Source organism: Danio aesculapii, chromosome 7 (genome assembly GCF_903798145.1).
Source record: "Danio aesculapii chromosome 7, fDanAes4.1, whole genome shotgun sequence".
NCBI lineage: Eukaryota > Metazoa > Chordata > Actinopteri > Cypriniformes > Danionidae > Danio > Danio aesculapii.
Window position 1 is genome coordinate 22146829 of NC_079441.1, and position 20342 is coordinate 22167170.

At 35.6% G+C, this 20342-nt stretch overlaps 1 protein-coding gene across 1 annotated transcript; it reads right to left on the bottom strand.

The window, feature by feature from the left end:
- Positions 1 to 1985: 1985 nt before the first annotated feature.
- On the bottom strand, positions 1986 to 19719 carry zgc:162171 (uncharacterized protein LOC565931 homolog). Its single transcript, XM_056461283.1, has 3 exons — positions 19170 to 19719; positions 10177 to 10457; positions 1986 to 7634 (listed from the first exon to the last, which is right to left on the bottom strand). The coding sequence occupies exons 1-3, from the start codon at positions 19360 to 19362 to the stop codon at positions 7434 to 7436; spliced, it is 675 nt and encodes a 224-aa protein (XP_056317258.1). The 5' UTR covers positions 19363 to 19719; the 3' UTR covers positions 1986 to 7433.
- Between the last annotated feature and the right edge of the window lie 623 nt (positions 19720 to 20342).

Here is a 20342-nt window from a genome sequence, read left to right on the forward strand (position 1 = left end):
ATGTTTGATTATATATAAATATATATATATATATATATATATATATATATATATATATATATATATATATATATATATATATATATATATATATATATATTCACAAAGGGTTTCAAATTAATTAATTAATTTTCTTAATTAATAAACATCATGATCAATAATGTTGAGTTTTAGGCTGTCATATACATATACATTATTATCAACAAAATTCAGTTCCAAAATTGTGATAGATATGGGGAAATAGTAGATACATTGCTCAAAAAATAAAGGTATGACAAAGGTTTGATGTTGCAAACTGATATTTTCTTATTATATTATTCCACTTTGTCTGTATAGTCATGGACACACTTGTTTGTAGAGCAAGTTTGACTGTTTTCTGCTGTTTATTATTCTTCGTCATTTCTTCCATGGGCCACTTAATCAGAAGTTCTAAAACAATTGCAAAAACGAGCGAACTTCCGCATTTTATAATAAGGTCAATAGACTGGTCCACCCATTTCCCAGACCTGAATCCAATAGAGCACATCTGGGACATCATTTCTTGCTGGCTTGCAGGAGTTGGCAGATGCTTTAGTCCAGGTGAAGAGATCCCTCATGAGACCTTCTTCCATCACATCAGGAGCATGCCCATGCGTTTTAGGGAGGTCATACAGGCACGTAGAGGCCACACACAATACTGAGCCTCATTTTAACTTGTTTTAAGGACATTACACCAAAGGCATCATAGGGGAATATGGTTACATATGCATAAGAACACAAATATTTTTAAGCATAGCACAATAGAAAAAAAAAATAGGTAATATTAATGTAATGAATTTTTAACATTGTATCAAAATTTGACTGAACATTTGCTAATATATATATATATATAGTTGAACTCCTTAATTTTTTTTCTTTTTTAAATTTTTTTTAAATGATGTTTAACAGAGCAAGAAAATTTTCACAGTATGTCTGATAATATTTTTTCTTCTGGAGAAAGTCTTATTCGTTTTATTTTAGATAGAATAAAAGCAGTTTCTGTTTTTTTTAATAAACATTTTAAGGTCAAAATTATTAGCCCTTTTAAGCTATTTTTTTCAATAGTCTCCAGAACAAACCATCTTTATACAATGACTTGCCTAATTACCCTAACCTGCCTAGTTAACCTAAATAACCAATTTAAGCCTTTAAATGTCACTTTAAGCTGCATAGAAGTGTCTTGAAAAAAATCTAGTCAAATATTATTTACTGTCATCATGGCAAAAATAAAATAAATCAGTTATTAGAAATGAGTTATTCAAACTATTACCTTTAGAAATGTGTTGAAAAAAATCTTCTCTCTGTTAAACAGAAATTGGTGAAAAAAATAAACAGGGGGGCTAATAATTCTGACTGTATATAATTTAACTGTATATATAAATATAAGGAAAACATTGGGGGAAAAATGCATACATGTTCATTACGAAAGACCCTAACCCTAACCCCGTTTACAAAGAATCTATGAAAAAATTATGATGCAATCAGTAAGGAGTCACTAAATACAACATTTTTATTCCACACAAACATACACTCTAAAAAACGTTGAGTTATTTATTTGACCCAATGGTTGAGTTAAAAATATTTGGTGCTTTGTTGGGTTATGTTTAACCTTTATTGGATTATTTATTAATAACTCAATTAGTTGGGTTAAATATTTAGTGCTTTGTCGTGTTATTTTTAACCTTTATTGGGTTATTTACTTAATAACTCAACCAGTTGGGTTAAAAATTTTGAATTTCAACAGTGAACTGATTTAACTGACACAGATCAGCTGTATTATGCGCACGTAATGTTGTTTTTGTGTTATAAAGTTTATTTAAGCTCTAATGCAATTATGCTGTTATTTTGAGCACTTCATAACCAATCTATATTAAACAGATAAAACGCTTAAGTGTCTGAACTTAAAATGTAACGAAATTAAAGCATTCTCAATATTTCTGAAAACTGTATTTATTTACACAGCCATAATTATAAAATTACATTATACCAGAATGGGAAAAAACATTTAATCAAAATAACCCAATGCATTGGGTTAAAGTAGACCATAGTTGGGAAGGTGCTATAATAAATTGGGTTATTTGTTGGGGTATTTTTAACTGAGTAGTAAAAAGCCATTATATTGCTTTTGTGTGTTAATATAATAAAAAATATCTGAAATAAAAAGGTGCATATTTGCTAATACAACAAGTAAAAATACATTACATGTTCACAAAAGGCCATGCTGTTTTTAGGAAAAGACTTAACTTTCATATTTTAAAATTCATCATCGTATCCACTGAATAAAAAGCAGGCTTAGTAAAGGTCACTGTTAAACACGCTCCAACTGGCAGATTCATCAGTGGAAAAAAGAGGACTCAAGCACTCCAACTAGCAGACAGAAATAAATGTAGATATGATTACTGAGCTGTGAGATGATAAACACCTTGTAGCTACGAGATACATGCAATTACACAGACAGAGTTACACAGTCCACAACACTTCCACAGATAATGTCAAAAAGTGAAGCCTATTTAGTAAGACAGCTGGGGGGATCCATAAATTATGGGTACCAGGATGGAAGAAGCAGAAGAAAAACAGTCTGATGGAATAAACAAAGAGTGAAAATGACTGTTGTGATCATGCAGGAAGTGTATATGTCATGACATATAAACCCTCGCACATCCAGTGACACATTAAAACACTAGGCACGTGCCTCAGTGTCAGACGAGGCACTGTCTGAAGCAAATGATTTCATTTTTTTATATGCACACACATTTGACACTGAATATATTCACTGTAAAGAAACTAATTTTGTATGCTGGCGCATGAAGGATTATTTTAAAGGGATAGTTCACACTAAAAAGAACAACCCAGGCTCATTCTGATTACATACCCCTACATACATTTCTGGAGAGCGCCAAATACGTCCTGCAAGTCCAGACAGTCCTCGCTGCAGCCCACAGCTTGATGGTGTAGTTGACCAGGTCCGCTTCGTAGTTGACGATCGCCTATACCTCCCCCTACCCTAAACCCAACTGTCACAGTAGCATGGGCACTACCTTAGTGGGCGGTACAAGGTCCGCTATGTAGTTGACGACTGCCTACTTCTCCCCCTACCCTAAACCCAACCATCACAGTAGCATGAGCGTTACTTTAGTGGGTGATACAATGTCTGCTACATAGTTGACGATCGCCTATACCTCCCCCTACCTTAAACTCAACCATCACAGTAGCATGGGCGTTACCTTAGGCTTACCAGAGGCAGCTGTTGACTGTCTGACTGACTGGCCAACCAACTGATCGATCACCCCATGCACCCCCTTCCCTAAACCCAACCGATAGTGTTTTAAAAAGCACCGATTGACCAGCGCCCACCCACTTCCTTAAACCCAACCGCAGTGTTTTGAAAAGTAATCCAGGCCTCACGGCCGCCTTATTTTTTCTACGTTTTCATATTTTACCACAATCTCACCCTGTTATTTATTGGTTTGTTTTTTTGGCGTTTGTTTTTGTTTTTGGCATTCTGGAACTGTTCTTCACCGGACTCAAAGCAAGTCGTCACAGTCAACTCCGCTCTGCATCTCAAATCCTGCAACGTATACATCAAGCCACTGGACAAACTAGTAACAGTGGGAAAGCCGTCCATATGGACGTAAGCGGTCAGCTGGTAAGCGCGAAAAGGAACGGCATCATTCCACCCCGTAGCGTTCGTTTTAAAGACAAAATGCAGCCATACGTAGCTCTGGATACATAATTCGCGATCTCCAGAAAAGTATATAGGGCTACGTTTTCAAAATGAGCCTAGCTTGCAAGTGAATCATAATTTACTCCAATCAGTTTGAGTTTCTTTACTCTGTTGAACACAAAATAAGATATTCTGAAAAAAAGTTGGAAACCAGCATCCATTGACATCCATAGCAGGGACAAAAACTTCTGTGGAAGTCAATGTCTGTTTTTTCCAGCATTCTTCAGAATATCTTCCTTTGAGTTCAAAACAAACTCAAACAGGGTTGGAACAAGTGGAGGGTAAACAAATTGTTGCAGAATTGTAATTTTTGCGTGATCTCTCCCTTTAATTTGCTATCGCTTCAAGATCTTGCATCATCCTTGATCTTACAAACCTATATGAAAGACAAGCCACATCAAGTAAACGAACTCTCTCATTTTATTTTTATCTGCTATGATAAGTGTGAAATGTGTGCAAGCTTATCTCTAAAGGAAGCACCGCCGACAGAATTTTATGAAGTTGCTGTTGTTGCTGGTGCCCACTGCGTTCTGCATCTGAGCTACAGTTCTAAATTTATCTCAGGTTGATCAACAGGAATGGACTAGCTGTTATATTACTTTTGTTTTTAGAGCTAAGTATCTATTGAGTGTACTCGAGCCTGCATTTACATTAGCACACTCCCACGTAATGCCACTCAAAAATGCACACACATTTTAGGATAGAGGCTTTAATGGGAGAGTTTACCCAAATATGAAATTTTACTCACTATTTACTCACCCTCAAGTGGTTCCAAACCTTTACAGGTTTCTTTGTTCTGCTGAATACAAAAGAAGGTCATGTTAGAAACCGGTAACCATTTGAAAAACAAATACCATGGAAGTCAACGGTTACAGGTTTTCAACGTTTTTCAGCAAATGTGAGTAAATGGTGACAGAATCTTCAGTTTTGGGTGAACTGTCTCTTTAAGCTACACTGTAAAATTGGCAGTTTTTCGTATTTTGATTCATGTCTTTACTTATTTTTATTTAAATTTTTTCCCCATTTATTTATGCTTTTGAATTTCATTTTGGGTCCTTGATCTTTATTCCAACAACTTTCAACCTTGAACAGTTAGAAAAAATGACTTTTATTAAGATTTTTAATAGTTTAAAGTGATCTATTGGCTAGGTTGTTGTTGCAACACAGGCTCATTCTGGAAACGTAGCCCTATACACATTTCTGGTGGTATGACGGCGTTGCTTTTCGTGCTTACCAGCTGAAATTTAAAAATTATGGGCACCAGAGCATGGATGGAGGAAGCAGAAGGAAAACAGAATAAACAGACAGTGAAAATGACTGTTGTGATCATGGGTCATGACATGTAAACACTCGCACATCTAGTGACACATTGAAAAACTAGGCACGTGCCTCAGTGTCAGACGAGGCACTGTCTGAAGCAAATGATTTCATTTTTTATATTGAATATATGTACACACACACACATTTGACACTCAATATTCACAGTAAAGGAATTTATTGTGTATGCTGGCACATGATGGTTTAATTTAAAGACATAGTTCACACGATAATGAATCAAATGATTCAAATCTGTTTGAGTTTCTTTATTCTGCCGAACACAAACTAAGATATTCTGAAAAAAAGGAAACTCAAACAGGTTTGGAACAAGTTGAGGATGAATAAATGATTACAGAATTTAGATTTTTGTCTGAACTATCTCTTTAAATTGCTATTGCTTCAAGATCTTGCATCATCCTTGATCTTACAAACTTATGCACATAAACCTTTACAGGTTTCTTTGTTCTGTTGAATACAAAAGAAGGTCATGTTAGAAACCAGTAACCATTGACTTAGGAAAACAAATAAAGTCAACGATTACATGTTTTCATAATTTTTCAGCAAATATGAGTAAAAGATGACAGAATATTCAGTTTTGGGTGAACTGTCTCTTTAAGCCACACTGTAAAACTAGCAGTCTTCCATAATTTGTGTTTAATGTCTTTGTTTATTTAATTTTTTCCTCATTTATTTATGATTTTGAATTGCATTTTGGGTCCTTGATCTTTATTCCAACAACTTTCAACCTTGAACAGTTTGAAAGGGTGACTGTTACCAGTTTGTAGCTCGCCATGTAGACGCAGAGAAGAGTTGACCAAGACGACGAGGTTCGAGTCTGGCAAACAATGGTTCCAGGAAGCGAGTAAGACAAAAACAAAAGGCAAAAAATAAAATAAACATGTAAATGACAGGGTGAGAATGTGGTAAAATCTGAAAACCTGGTAAAAAAAAAAAATCAGGCTGCGGTGAGGGCTTTTCTTTTTCTAGATTGCTTTTTAAAACTGTTGGTTGGGTTTAGAGAAGTGGGTGGGCACTGGTCAATCGGTGCTTTTTAAAACACTATTGGTTGGGTTTAGGGAAGGAGGAGGGTGCTCAGTCGATCGGTCAGTAAGTCAGTCGACAGGTGGACTTACACGAGAACAGCAGGTGCGAATAACACTCGCGCAAGTGTATCTGTCTGCGGACTGCAAGACAGGGGCATAAAATGAAAGGGCATAACTTGTAGTAAGTTAGAAGCGTAACTTGCAGTTATCGAGATCCCATTGAACCATGCGAGACGTCACAACGAGATATTGTTGGCAAGATGGTGGAAATACCAGAGAACATTGTCAGCAAATGTTTCATGAGTTTTCTCCAAATTTATCCCCAACCTGTGCATTTGATATATTGTTATATTCGTTCATTTAGCAACTCCACTAACTGACTTCATCATCCATTTTGTCATGACAGTTAGCCTGCTCTGCATCGCCCCCTGTGGTTGCAAATAACAGTACAATGCCGAGCGTGTCAAGTATGAAAGCCTCTGCAACTTGTGGCTGTACGTTTTTAACTCTGATGGTTGGGTTTAGTGTTGGGAAGGTGTCTACATTCCTGGCTGTGTTACTAAGTTATGCCCTAAAGGTCTTTTCATGTTAAGCCCCTGTCTTGCAGGCAGTCCTACTCCAATAGCGAGAGACATTTTAGATCTCAAAAAGCTTCCACAGCGACCTCTGGTGGATTCGCGAAAACAAAAGCTGTAAAACATTACCTCCTTGACCTTGGCGCTCTCCAGAAATGCATATAGCGGTACGTTTTCGGAGTGAGTTGTGTATTTTACGGTACAAAAATCCTTTTAATAAACTGCCAGTACATTTCTGTTATTTTACAGACTTATTTCTCTCTATATTATTTCTTATACATTATATTATATTAACAAAAGTCACGTTGTTAGACTGTGGAGTTGAATTTTCGACATCAAAAATCGACATAGCAAAGATTACAGTCCCATAATGAAATTCACAACCTTAAATAAACGGAGAACACAAAATACGGAAACTGTTGAACAACAGATTTTTTTGTGCAGAGGCTTTAACAAGCACAAAGTTGATGCAGTCGTGAGCGCAGTAAAACCGCAAGAGCCTTTTTTAGTTGTGAGTCTACAACATTAAGTATTTATCAGAGAAAACTCTGTGTAAACGCTGCATGTTTTATTGATGACACTGTTGTTTCTGGCATGTGAAAAAGTAAGAACGTGTAAGTGTTAAGGCATCATGGTCTTGTCTTGCCCACAAAGGCTTAGTTCAGCACAATTTGAAGGCCCAACAAAGGGTGTGACCGTTCTGTTTCTCACTGTATTTTTCTCTCCCAATCTTCTCTCTCTTCTCATCGTCTCACTCTATAATTCACTGTGAGGTTTTGTGCTGGACTGGAATTTTGTGCAGACTGAACATCTAGACTCACTGCGCTCCTTTAGATTATAATCAAAAGCAGGCAGGATGAGCACACTGGGGTCTGATTCCACGGGAACATTCTCCTCCTCAACGGCCATTATGTTTTCTACAAGACGCATGATGGCTGCATCGATGTTTGTGTTGTCCTTTTATAAAGAAAATGGAAAAAATGAGTTCAAATGTTCAGTGTTAGATAAATATAATCACATCAGTACTGTGTAAAAGTCTTAGGCCACTAGTATTTTTACCAAAAAATGTTTAAAGTGAGTTATTTCTATATTTTTCAGTATCATTTCAGATTTAAATATTTGTTTAGATTTCCAAACATTATTTTTGTCATTAATTGTAATTCTACAGTGAGATTATTGTTTTAAAAAAGGAGTCTGATAACAGCCAGTGCTCCAAACAGAGATCTGATCAAGAATGCATTTCCGAAAACCATTGTTAGCCATCTAAGGTCGCAAGTTGCGTCATTACAAACATAGTTTGATAATTTGGCATTTCCCAAATCCGTCATTACATCGAACATTTGCAAACTGCGTCGCAAAATTGTATGCTTACAACTACACCTCTATAGCTGTAGTTAGAAGCATAGTTCCTGGCTGTGTTCTATGCCCAGTTATCCCCCTATGCCCTATTCATTTAGAACATTCTCACATTTAAACTTATTTTATTTCTATATTTTGCTTTAGCATGTCAGTTTGAAATATCAAATAAGATTTTTGAAGCATCTTAGAGATGTTGCCAAAGTTCTTCTGGATTGAGTTTGTCTTAGTTTGTTTTGTTTCTTCATGTCATTCCAGATAGACTGAATGACGATCAGGGGTGCGTTACCCAAACAACAACATAACTCGTGGCTAAACTATCATAGTACAATGCATCATTTGGGAAAAGAACAATGTAGTGACGAGTGTCCCCTAAATCTGTAGTTGACACAGATCCATTGTTTGAACGATGCTTGTTATAATGTAAAACACCCATGATCACACTCTAAACGGGGTGGAGTAACAACTTCTTTAGAGAAAAACGGCATCATTTTTGTGCAAATTATGTTGTTTTATATGCACACACATTTTTTAAAAAATCCAATTTTAGTTTTGGTAAAAAAATATGCACTCGTTTTCCATATTAATTGAAATATATGTAAACAACATACAGGGCCTATGTTTTTCTTTACAAATGTTATTTTAGAATATTCCATATTCTATTCTAAAACATAAAAAACACTTAGCTAAGCTGTATTTTATTCTCATATATAAATCATATAAATCATTAATGGTTGTGATTTACAGTAGGCTATTTATTAAGAAATGAAAAAATCCTACTTAACAACAACAATAGTAATAATATTAATAATAATAGTAATTAATAAATAATAAAAATATCATATGTTTTACTCAGCGGATGCCCTTCCAGCTGCAACTCATTACTGGGCAACACCCATACACTCTCATTCACACACATACACTACAGACAATTTTAGCTTACCCAATTCACCTGTACCGCATGTCTTTGGACTTGTGGGGGGAAACCGGAGCACCCGCGTAACCCCCCCCCCCGTCCAGTATGTGATCGCTCAACCCCCCACCACACTTCAGTTTGTGATCGCCCCCTCTTCTCGGTTTGTGATTGCTTCAACCAGACCCTCCCCACCGCTCTTCAGTTTCAGATCGCTCCCCCCCCTCCGCTCTTTACAAGGGCATTTTGAGCTATGCCACTGAGGAAACCCACGCGAACGAGGGGAGAACATGCAAACTCCACACAGAAATTCCAACTGAACCAGCCGAGGCTCGAACCAGTGACCTACTTGCAGTGAGGCGACAGCACTACCTACTGCGCCACTGTGTCGGATTATTAGTACGATTATTATTATTATTATTATTATTATTATTATTATTATTATTATTATTATTATTATTATTATTATTATTATTATTATTACTATTATTATTATTATTATTATTGTAATTGTGTTGTTAAGTAGGATTATTATTATTACTATTATTATTGTTGTTGGTTTTGTTGTTAGCATTGTTGTTGGTAACATTTGACAAAAGACAGCTTCCAGAATCTCTCCCAGTTCAGTGCTGGATTCGGTTAAAAACTCCTCCAACAGACGAAGCTGTGGATTGTGAGCCATAACCTTAAGTATTTTTTTTGTTAAAATGTATCTATTACATGCACAGTTTCTAGTGTTAATGGTACAGTATGTTGTAGCGAGGACATAAACGAGGATGTAAACAACGGGGATAGCTGGCAATAGAACACAGTTAGGAACTATGTTTCTAACTACAGCTCTAGAGGTGTAATTGTAAGCATACAAGTTTGCAACACAGTTTGCTAATGTTCGTTGTAATGACGTATTTGGGAAAATCAACTAACTATGTTTGTAACAACGGAACTTGTGACCTTAGTTGGCTAACGATGGTTTTCGGAAATGCATCCTTGATCAGATCTCTGTTTGGAGCACTGGCTGTTGTCAGACTCCTTGTGCAGACAATAATCTCACAGTAGAATTACAGTTAATGACAAAAAATAATGTTTGGAAATCTAAACAAACATTTCAAACTGCCATGCTACAGAAAACTTACCTTGACTTACTTGAAACTTACTTGAAACATATTTTTGGTGAAAATACTAGCTGCCTAAGACTTTTGCACAGTACTGTATATACCCTATATTTTGTACCTTCGCAGATGTCTCGTACCAGCCCACAAAGCCGTGATCCCTGGAGAAATGGTCGAGTTTAGGCAGTTTGGAACACAACCCATATCTCTGCTGGTCACACTTGTTGGCCAGCAGGACAGCTGGCAGGGGACGTCCATTGCCCAAGGCCACTTTAGAATCGAGATCTTTTTTCCATTTTAACACAGCTTGGAAAGTGGAGACACGGGTCATGTCAAAAACCACCAACGCCCCGACGGCTTCTCGGTAGTACACTCGTGTCATGTTCCCATACCTCTCTTGTCCTGGAAATAAATAAGAATATAATGTTTGATAGTTGTTGTATGAGAAATCAATTTTATTTTCTTATACTGATAAAACTACATTTGAAAGAACACTTCACTTTAAAAAAACTAAATAGACTAATTTTACAACTTCCCTAGAGTTAAATAGTTGCGTTTTACCATTTTTTAATCATTCAGCCGATGTCCAGGTCTGGCTGGAGTACTTTTAGCTTAGCTTAGCATAAATCTTTGAATCAGATTAGACCGTTAGCTTAAAGTTTAGATAATTTTCCTTTTTAAAGTTTGACACTGTGTACTAAGACTAATGGATAATTTTATTATCTAGGCCAATATGGCTAGGAATTATACTGTCATTGCGCCTATTGTAGCTAAGTTCCTTGGTTATTATAGCTGAATGAGAGTGGAAAGTTCCTAGAAAAATCAGCCTAGAAATGATTTTCATATTTCATTGGTCTTAGTACACAATGTAACTACAGAGGGGCTTTAAATATGAAAAAAAATAATTGTAAAAACTTTTTGGTGCCATGGTCACTCAGTGGTTAGGACTGTCGCCCCACATCAAGAAGGTCGCTGGTTCGAGTCCTTGCTGGACCAGTTGGCATTTTTGTGTGGAGTTTGCATGCTCTCCTAGTGTTTGTGTGGATTTCCTCTGGGGGCTCCGGTTTCCCCCACAGTCCAGGTATGCGAATTTGGGAAAACTAAATTGGCCAAAGTGTGTGTGAATGCAAGAGTGTATGGGTATTTCCCAGTACTGGGTTGAGGCTGGAAGGGCATCTGCTGTGTAAAACATATGCCGAAATAGTTGGCGGTTCATTACACTGTAGCGACCTGAGTGAGATGCTCTTAGTCTAATCTAATTCAATGATCTATGTTTTAATCTAGAGGAGTAGAGCCTTTTTAAGTGGAGTGTTCCTTTAACTTAGGGGCATGTTTGGTGCAATTAAAAGAAATTCTGCTGAGATTGCTATGATATCCGCAGTTTATCTAAATAAGTGTAAAAACAGCCATTTTGTTGTACACCAAACAGACAGACCAGAACCTCTGAAAAGATGCATGTCGAGCTTTGGGTTGTCTTCAGCCCTGACAAAATGTGGCAAAACATTTTTAAAATGAAAAAGCTGGTGCGTTGAACATGTTGTTCTGATGACACAGGAGTTGCAGCTATGGCAGCCGAGGCAGCTATTCATGATGTTCTTTTTGAAGAATTTTCTAATCTTGATTAATGTGTTTAATAGTACAGCAAACACTTGATGTGACAGATGCTGCCCTTGCTGTCCGGAATAAAATAGAACAGACTTTAAATGCACCTATTCTGCAAGCTGGTTTACATACACTTTATTAACAACAAGAGAAAACATATCTCGAAACCACCTTGCACAATATTGCACTCCATTTCCAGGAAACATTTTGTTCAACCTGGAAACTATAATGAAATGTTGCGCACTGGTTTGAGTTTTAACATTTCCCAGGTGTGGTTTAATGAAATAGGTACTCAAGAAGACATCTAAACAAACCATAAACAGGACATATTGTCACAAGATGACCATAAAACCCTCAGTAAGCTCAAGAATGCCTGTTTTTTCTCATCATAGTCACAATCTTGCCCATTATGATTGATCTAGGTATCCTAAACATGTCTCCTTGCAGCAAATGTTTATTACAGTATGTGTGAGAAATTGTGAATTTCTTTGGGGTGTTTTGAGGTTTATAAGTGTTTATAAGTTTATAAGTTTATAACATTCTCTAAATACCTTAATACGAGTTGGTGCTGGGTTTTTACATGGATGAAAACAACGCTGTGAGGAATAGGCTCATTCAGTACCAAAACTAAACCAAATATCATTTTATTATACGCACACATATCATTCATCAGCTAGAACAAAGTGTCAAACTGATTCCCTTCATATTGTTTCTCTGCATCAATATCATTATAACAATGGCATGGCCTATATCTTTATCATTGTAGATATAATGATCATTTTTGGTCTGAAGTACACTCAATAAATAACTTTTGCAGCTTGTTTAAACTACTGTAGAAAGATTAAAAACTAAGTGGAAAATACACTTTTTTGGGGGGGGGGGGGCAACTTAATTGTTTTATGTTCAATTCACTTAAATTTGAATGTTAATTTAAGAGATTTATACTGGGACAACATGTGTAGAACCCTGCTGTATCTGCACTGGTCTAAATAAAATGATAGCTTCGTACTGATGTCTTTGCTATTTATTTGTCTCTCTCTCTCTCTCTCTCTCTCTTTTCAGCAAACACCATGAAGAATAAGCTCTACCTAATGAATAAGTACTAGTAACTCTTAAATAGGCACTAGTATCTAATGAATAAGTACTAGTACCTAATGAATAGGTACTAGTATCTAAAACATATGTACTGTAGTATTTATTTAATAGGTACTAGTATCTAATGAATGAGTACTAGTATCTAATAAAAAATAATGTGTTAAAAAAGCACTAATATCTAAAGAATAGGCTCTAGTATCTAATAAAAAAGATACTAGTATCTGAAAAATAAGTACTAGTAGCATGAAAATAGTTACTAGTACAGGCTATTGATTAAATTTCAAAACGGCTTGCCATATGTATCTGAACATATACGACAACCCCGAATCCAGTAACATCAGTCTTTACACAAAACATTGTTCTCGTAAACTGACAGAAAACAACACTATACACAAAATATTACAGACTTAAACATGAATTACTGTGTGCGCCCTCTTAGACCATGCAGATTAATGAACTTTCTATTTGGCTCTGTATTGTTAGCTTCTTTCTGCCACCATGTTAGTTTGACCCATAATGCAATGGTCAGCACTCCACTCAACTTAAACATGTGATCTGTTATGCTCCAATAGCAACTCTTTCTTTTAAACCAATAACTTCAAACATTTCAAGGGTGCACATTCTCTGCTTTGAAATTAAATGTCACATTCATCCATTCTGGCAAGTATTTTAAACAATAAATTAACTCAAATTAATGTGAGTTTGTAAGATCCACCCAGTTGGCTGAATGAAGGTGTCCACTGGTGGATGAAGGTTCACTGCCTGTTCGGTCTTTCCATTGCACAATGTTGATTTACTTCAAATTTAACTCATATCTGACTCTAATTTGAATATGAGGTGGTTTAAAATATTAATATATTTCTCTTTTTGTTTTATCTGAATCCAGTCATAAAGCATTAAGAAGATTATACCAATATATAATTTAGATAAAAGTTTGAACCTTTTGTCTTCGCTCGTAACTAATAGATTTGTTTATTCGGGTGCTCGTGTCGCTCAGAGGACTTGCCCGGCCGATGGCGTCCCTTAAGGTCACACTCTCATCAGTCTTGATTATTAAGAGCAGAGGCTTTTAGATGGCCGCTCCTATGCTTGCTCATTCTAGAGTATTTTTGATTACTCCCCCTTAGATATACACCATTTCTAATCAGAGGTCAAGGCCATTATTGTAAATGTAAACGACTTCTGTTCTCTATAATCATTTTGGTTTAGCCAAGCTCATGGTTTCCCATGTACACTAAATTTAGAATAATATTACTTTTAAACAAGGGTCGGGTACCCTATCGAAGTTAGTTGTGCAACTCCTTGTTGCCCTGGACGGAATTAACCCCCTTTCCACCTACAGTAAGTACACTGGAATCAATATCAAGAGTCAGTCGGATCCCTAAAATACAGTGTGCCCAATGCTCCATCTCAACTGGATTTCCGACCTGACGCCGGAAGGGCGGAAACCAGGATACAGGGTATTATACTAAAATTAATAATACCAGAGTAAGTAGAATGCGTTCAAACTTAATTTAATAGTCAGGTAAATATGTATTACGCCAATTATTCAGTTGATTCATAAACAATCAATACAAGACATCAAATTCTCAAAGATTGATCTAAGATCAGAAGATGCATACCTGACTTCAAAATATACATAGTATAGAGCATGAGAGCTCCACACTACAGGCTGATCTGGTTACAGAATTGCGCCAAGCTTTTTGATGCATTTCTTTTAATAGTCAAACCAGGAATCTCGTTCGAGGAGGGGGGTTTGTGGAAAAACAAAAGGCATATACATTTAGTGGCATGTTAGCTCTTAAGCGTTACTGTCTATAGGGAACAAATGGTAATTCGAATAGAGGCCCCCTAGGTATGGGGCACACCCTTAGCAGTGGGTCAGAAGATACCTGAAGTTATTTATCTATTATCTTGATTATGTCTATTTCTGAGAGAATGAGACCATTGTACCAGTCGCACTGAGACATTTCGAATGATATCAAACATGATGCAAAAAGTCACTTGCATTGATGCAGAACATTCATACTTTTAGATGAACATTATGTGAGTTAAGATGACCTTTCTGTGAGTTGGGTGAGGGGGAGGAGTATGGGAAGGGAAGGGAGTGCGGAAGAGAGCTTTTTCCACATTCTCGCTCCATGGGGTGTGAATGTAGATGTTTGCATTGTCCATGTGGATGCATAAAAACATCTGAGATTTCTCAAATCGTACAAGTTTATAACAGAAAAACAAATACACACTGTACAAAAATGCAGGGTTCCACACAATCCATTCATGTTGTTCCAAGACAAACTGATTAAGTTAACTTAACATTTTTAACAAATTTATATGGATTGAACATAAAAAAATTAAGTTGTCCCAATGAAATCTCAAGAATTGTGTTGTTTCAGCTCATTTGAAATAAGTAGTTTGAACGAGCAAAATATATATATATATATATATATATATATATATATTAAGGTGTACCTAACTTTGTGAAAAACGTGCCTTTGACATTTGCACCTGCACTGTAAAACCCAACAGTCAGCTTTACCAAATGAATTGAGTGAAGTTAACTCAAAATTGACTGAAAGCTAATTCTACTCATTTGAAAAGAGTTTTTAACTCAGTGTGAAAGGTATAATGAATTAATTAAATACCTCATTAACTTCAACCTAAATGGAGTAAGTTCACAGTACTCCTATAGATTAGTTTTTTAACTGAAATGTTTTGAGTTGCATTAACTTATTGGGTTTTACAGTACTCAGTTGGTTTGAGTTATCTTCATTTATTGGGTTTTACGCTCAAATTGCTCAAATTGCTTCGTTTACTCAAATGGATTAAGTTCACAGTACTCATTAGGATCAGTTTTTGAATTTAAATGGTTTGAGTTACCTTAACTTTTTGGGTTTTACAGTGTGTATTTTTACAGTGTATGAAGTGCATAAAAAGTTATTAAAAGTCTTTTGTACGTATGTTTTGTCAGCTGAGCGGTCAGTATTTCAATCAATTGAACCCTCTGTATGTTTACATTCCCCACAGCCTCATTATCTTTTACGGCACAGTTACTAAAATCCATAATGCTCTACCTTCTATAGTGTCATGTTGTTCCAACTCTTGCGTCACCAAGATTACGTACATTCAAAGGCTAATTTCACAGCACCACATGGAAAAAGAGTTGACCAGATGGACACGGTTTCACAAAGAAGACCATTTGGCCTGATAGCGTAAAAAGTATGTTGTAAAGCATCTCAGGATGATCTAACCATTATTAATGCATTATCATGCTGGAAATCATTGCACACATAGGCTAATTAGATTTTCACAGCTAATATACAGGGTTCAGACAATGGAGTGCCTTGAAATTTGGTCTGTATGAGGTCCTGTGTCAAGTCATAAAACAACTGCATTCAATTCAGGATGAGACTTTCATGCAATCATTCTTCTCGGAACTTCATACACAACATTTTCAGACTTAATCTCTGTTGATACTCTGACGAAAATGGTTCATTGGATTTACAAATTTTTTTTAAGGTTAGTGGTTGCAAACAATTTATATGGGCTGAATTTAAACAAACACATTAAGTTGAACAATATTAAATTTTATTTGCTTGTTTAAATTTAGCCTATATAAATTGTTTGCAACCTCTAACCGGAGTAAATTCAATGAATAATTATTTTAGTGTTGAGACATTAATTTAAAGGGATAGTTTATGAGTTTCTTAATTCTGTTAAACACAAAAAAAAATACTTTGAAGAATGTTGGAGACCTGTAACCTTTGACTTCTATAGTATTTGTTTTTCCTACTATGAAAGTCAATGGTTACAGGGCTTCAGCTTTCTTCAAAATATCTTATTGTGTGTATGTTGAACAGAACAAAAAAATCTCATAAAGGTTTAGAACAGGGCTATTCAATTGGTGGCCCCGAAGCAATTTGTTCCGGCCCTCCAAATAGTGTGACCAAGACATCAAAAATAAATTTAGTTCAGTCAAAAATTGGCCGTTATAGTGATGAAGATATGAAGTGATGTGCGTCTGCTCAATACAGCACGAGTGGCGCGGGCAGCTGAAAACTTTTCCGCATGCAAGTTCATTATTTCCAATGGAGACGTGCGCGTATTATCTCACATCGTAGCAGCGAGAGTTTTGTGTAGCTTTCAGTGCACTGTAAATAAAAGATACGTTAGACAAATTATTAAAATAATTAAGTAGACGAACGCAGATAATAACAACAGCTTATTTAAATTCTTAGCTAATATATAGCTTAACTTAACATTAGACAAATGCAATTTTATTTATTCAAATTTTTATTTATTTATTCATTGTTCTGTCATTTATTTTTATTGTAAAATCATCACTCATGTTTAAATCAAAAACTTTTTAATTTACTTTTCAGTTCAAAGAGAGAAATGGACTATTGTTTGTTTTTAATTAATATTTTGTGCTGTATTTGGTTACTGTGCAGCAATAAACAACACTTTAAAATATAAGCAGAACTCTTGTTATTTTCTAAACTAGTAATGTGTTGAATTTAATAAATGCATAATAATTCATAATAATATCACAATAATTGTGATAACCGTGAAACCATGAATATTCTTCAGACTATAATCGTACAACCAAAATCTATAATCGTTGCATCCCTAATTGTTAGGTAGTTTAAAACATAACATATAAATGTGTCTGAATGTAGAAGAAGCCTACACTGAGCAATACACTGATTTTGTTGTGCTTCGAAATACAACATTTGAATATGTTTGTGAAAAAAGCCACATTGTACAATGCCGTTATGTTATGTAGTTTCAAAATACAATATATTAACATTTTAATGTAGAAAAAACCAACATGAGTGTCCTAAGAAGCAAAAATACAACATATGGGCTCTTATATGCTGTTGTGCCGTCACTCATATTGCAAGCTGGCCCCTCATTTGGGATGCTTTTCATGAACTGGCCCCCATGTCAAACTAATTGAATAGCCCTGCTTTAGAACCAATTGAGGGAGAGTGTAAAGTAGGCACATTTTCATTTTTGGGTGAACTTTCCCTATAATTTTGTTCAGTTTTTTTAATTTTCCTACTTTAAACCAAACAAATCGAACAATAAACAAACAATTATATGCCGTAATTTGCCATTTCTGTTCACCATGTCATGTTAAATGCATTATAATGGAATGTTTTTGTCTCTGAGTCGGTGTGTGCGTGAGAGGAAAAGTGTTTTTAGTGTTCTTCCCTGGTAGGTGATGTGAGGACCCTCACATGAGACCAATATAAGCATGAGACCAGTGAGTATAAACACGAGACACACATTCCTGTCCCTGTGCTTTAGTTTATAACAAACACAGAGAGGTATTCACATCCCTGAGCTCACACAATCCAGCTGAGAGCAGGGAAATCTCAAACAAGGCATGCAATGGCTTTTATGTAATGGCATTACAAGTGTTCAAACCAAGTGTTAAAATCTTTAATCCAGGCATATTATCTAGCACTTTCTGTGCATTGTGTGATTTCTTGTTTCATACAAAGGCGTATAATGTAGTAAACAGTGAACTTGAATAACAACTTGTTATTTTTCAAAACACTACAAAATATTTGAATATTTTATAGTTTTATTTCCATTAAACTCATAACAGTATTGATATGTTGATTTAATGTAGAATTTACTGTAGAAATTTGTCAGACATTAAATTTGAAGTGGTTTAGAAGTCTGAAAACACGGATTATCTTATATTGATATATTGTCATTTTCGACATATAAATAAACGTATTCAGCAGTTCATAAAACACAACTCAAAAAATTTACATTTTATTCAAAACATGTACCTATTAAAGGGATGGTTCACTCAAAACTGACATTTTACTCACCATTTACTCTCCCTCAAGTGCTTTCAATGTAAGTTCAGTGGCACAATTGTCCCCCTCACTTTTTTGTTAGTTTTTTAGATAAAAATCCCCCTTTACGTTGAAAGTTGAAAGCTGGTAACCATTGACTTCTATAGAAGTAAAAACAAATACAAAGGAGGCCAATGGTTACGGGTTTTCAATATTTTTCCAAATATCTTCTTCTGTGTGCAACAGAAGAAAAAAAACTCATATATTTGGAACAAGTAAAGGACGAGTAAATGATGACAGAAGCTTAACCAAATCCAGGAAACCTAGAAATACTTTTTGTATATAACAAATATATTTCTTTAGTTCACCACAAATATATTTCAGGTCCTAAAACTTGCATGGAGAATATAGGCTACACAAAAGATGCAAATGTCGTGTTGCATATTTTAGATATGCTTATATATCATATTAACACTGCTCTCAGCTCTCCATATGCTCATTTATTTACATACTGCTTTTTGATAAGGTAGCCTGTGACTTAACATACTGACAATCATTGACAATGCAAGCAAACACCAGGAACTAAATAACCTCTGTAACTTACCTGCGATGTCCCACAGCTGCAGTCGAACGACTGTCCTGTGATCCCAATTCAGGACTTTCAGAGCAAAATCGACACCGATGGTTGCGCGGTAATGTTGAGAAAAAATCTGATGGACATAACGCTTTATGATGGACGTTTTCCCCACTCCTAAATCTCCAATGACGAGTACTTTGAGTAAGCGCTCCTGCTGCATTTCAGCAATCTAAAAACTGCATCACAGTTATGTTCAACAGAAAGAAAAGTTGTATAAAAGAAAAAATAAAGTTGTGTAAGATTTTACATCAACTTGTTCGTGTATCGTTAAAACTGCAAAATCGTGGAAAACAAAAGAAATTGAAATTGACTGCGTTTCGCTGGAGCTGACGCGCCCCTGACAGCTGTCCGCTTTAAAATGCGTCTCTTTTACAGTCTCTGGTCTCTTCACATGGACGAAAAGTTCGTGCACTTCTTTTGACTATCGACACATTTTCATCTCGCCGAGGATCCACTCAAGGCAACTATTATTAGAAAGAAGCCCATCACTGTGCGCCCAACTGAACTTCTCGGTAAGGAGGAGATTTTAGTCTGAGTTTATTTTTCAGAGTCGCCTATAAACTACATCTCCCGTCGCACTGATCATCTGCTTTGTCTGCTCGTAAACCTTGAAGTAGACGGCGCATATAAAAATAGATGAAACCTAAATATGTAGAATTTAATGATATTTAAATATATAGAATCAAAACTGTATAGTTTCCTCGCACAATAATAACAAATCATGAGATTTTAATGCTATAATCATACACTCTCAGAAATAAAGGTACAAAGTTTAAAGGTATTAAAGGTTTAAAGGTAATAAAGGTATTGAAGTTTAGATTAAAATCTACTCACTGTTCTCAACACAAGACATTTTTTGGTCAATGCTGTGCTTATGAATCATGCCAAAGTAAAGAAGATTTAGTGTTTATAGGTTTTAGTGATCATTAAGAGAGCACTCTTTTCACACTTTCCAAGATATAGCCTATGTAATGCATTTAGAGAAAAGTAAAGGTACTTAGTTGTTGTTTTGTGACCCCATGCCTGGAACTATCACTATATTCACATATGATCCAACATTGGTCAAACCTTGGTCAAACAGACCGAGGTTTAACTGAAAAATCCACTTAATCACTATAGGCTATTTAAAAAAAAAAACGT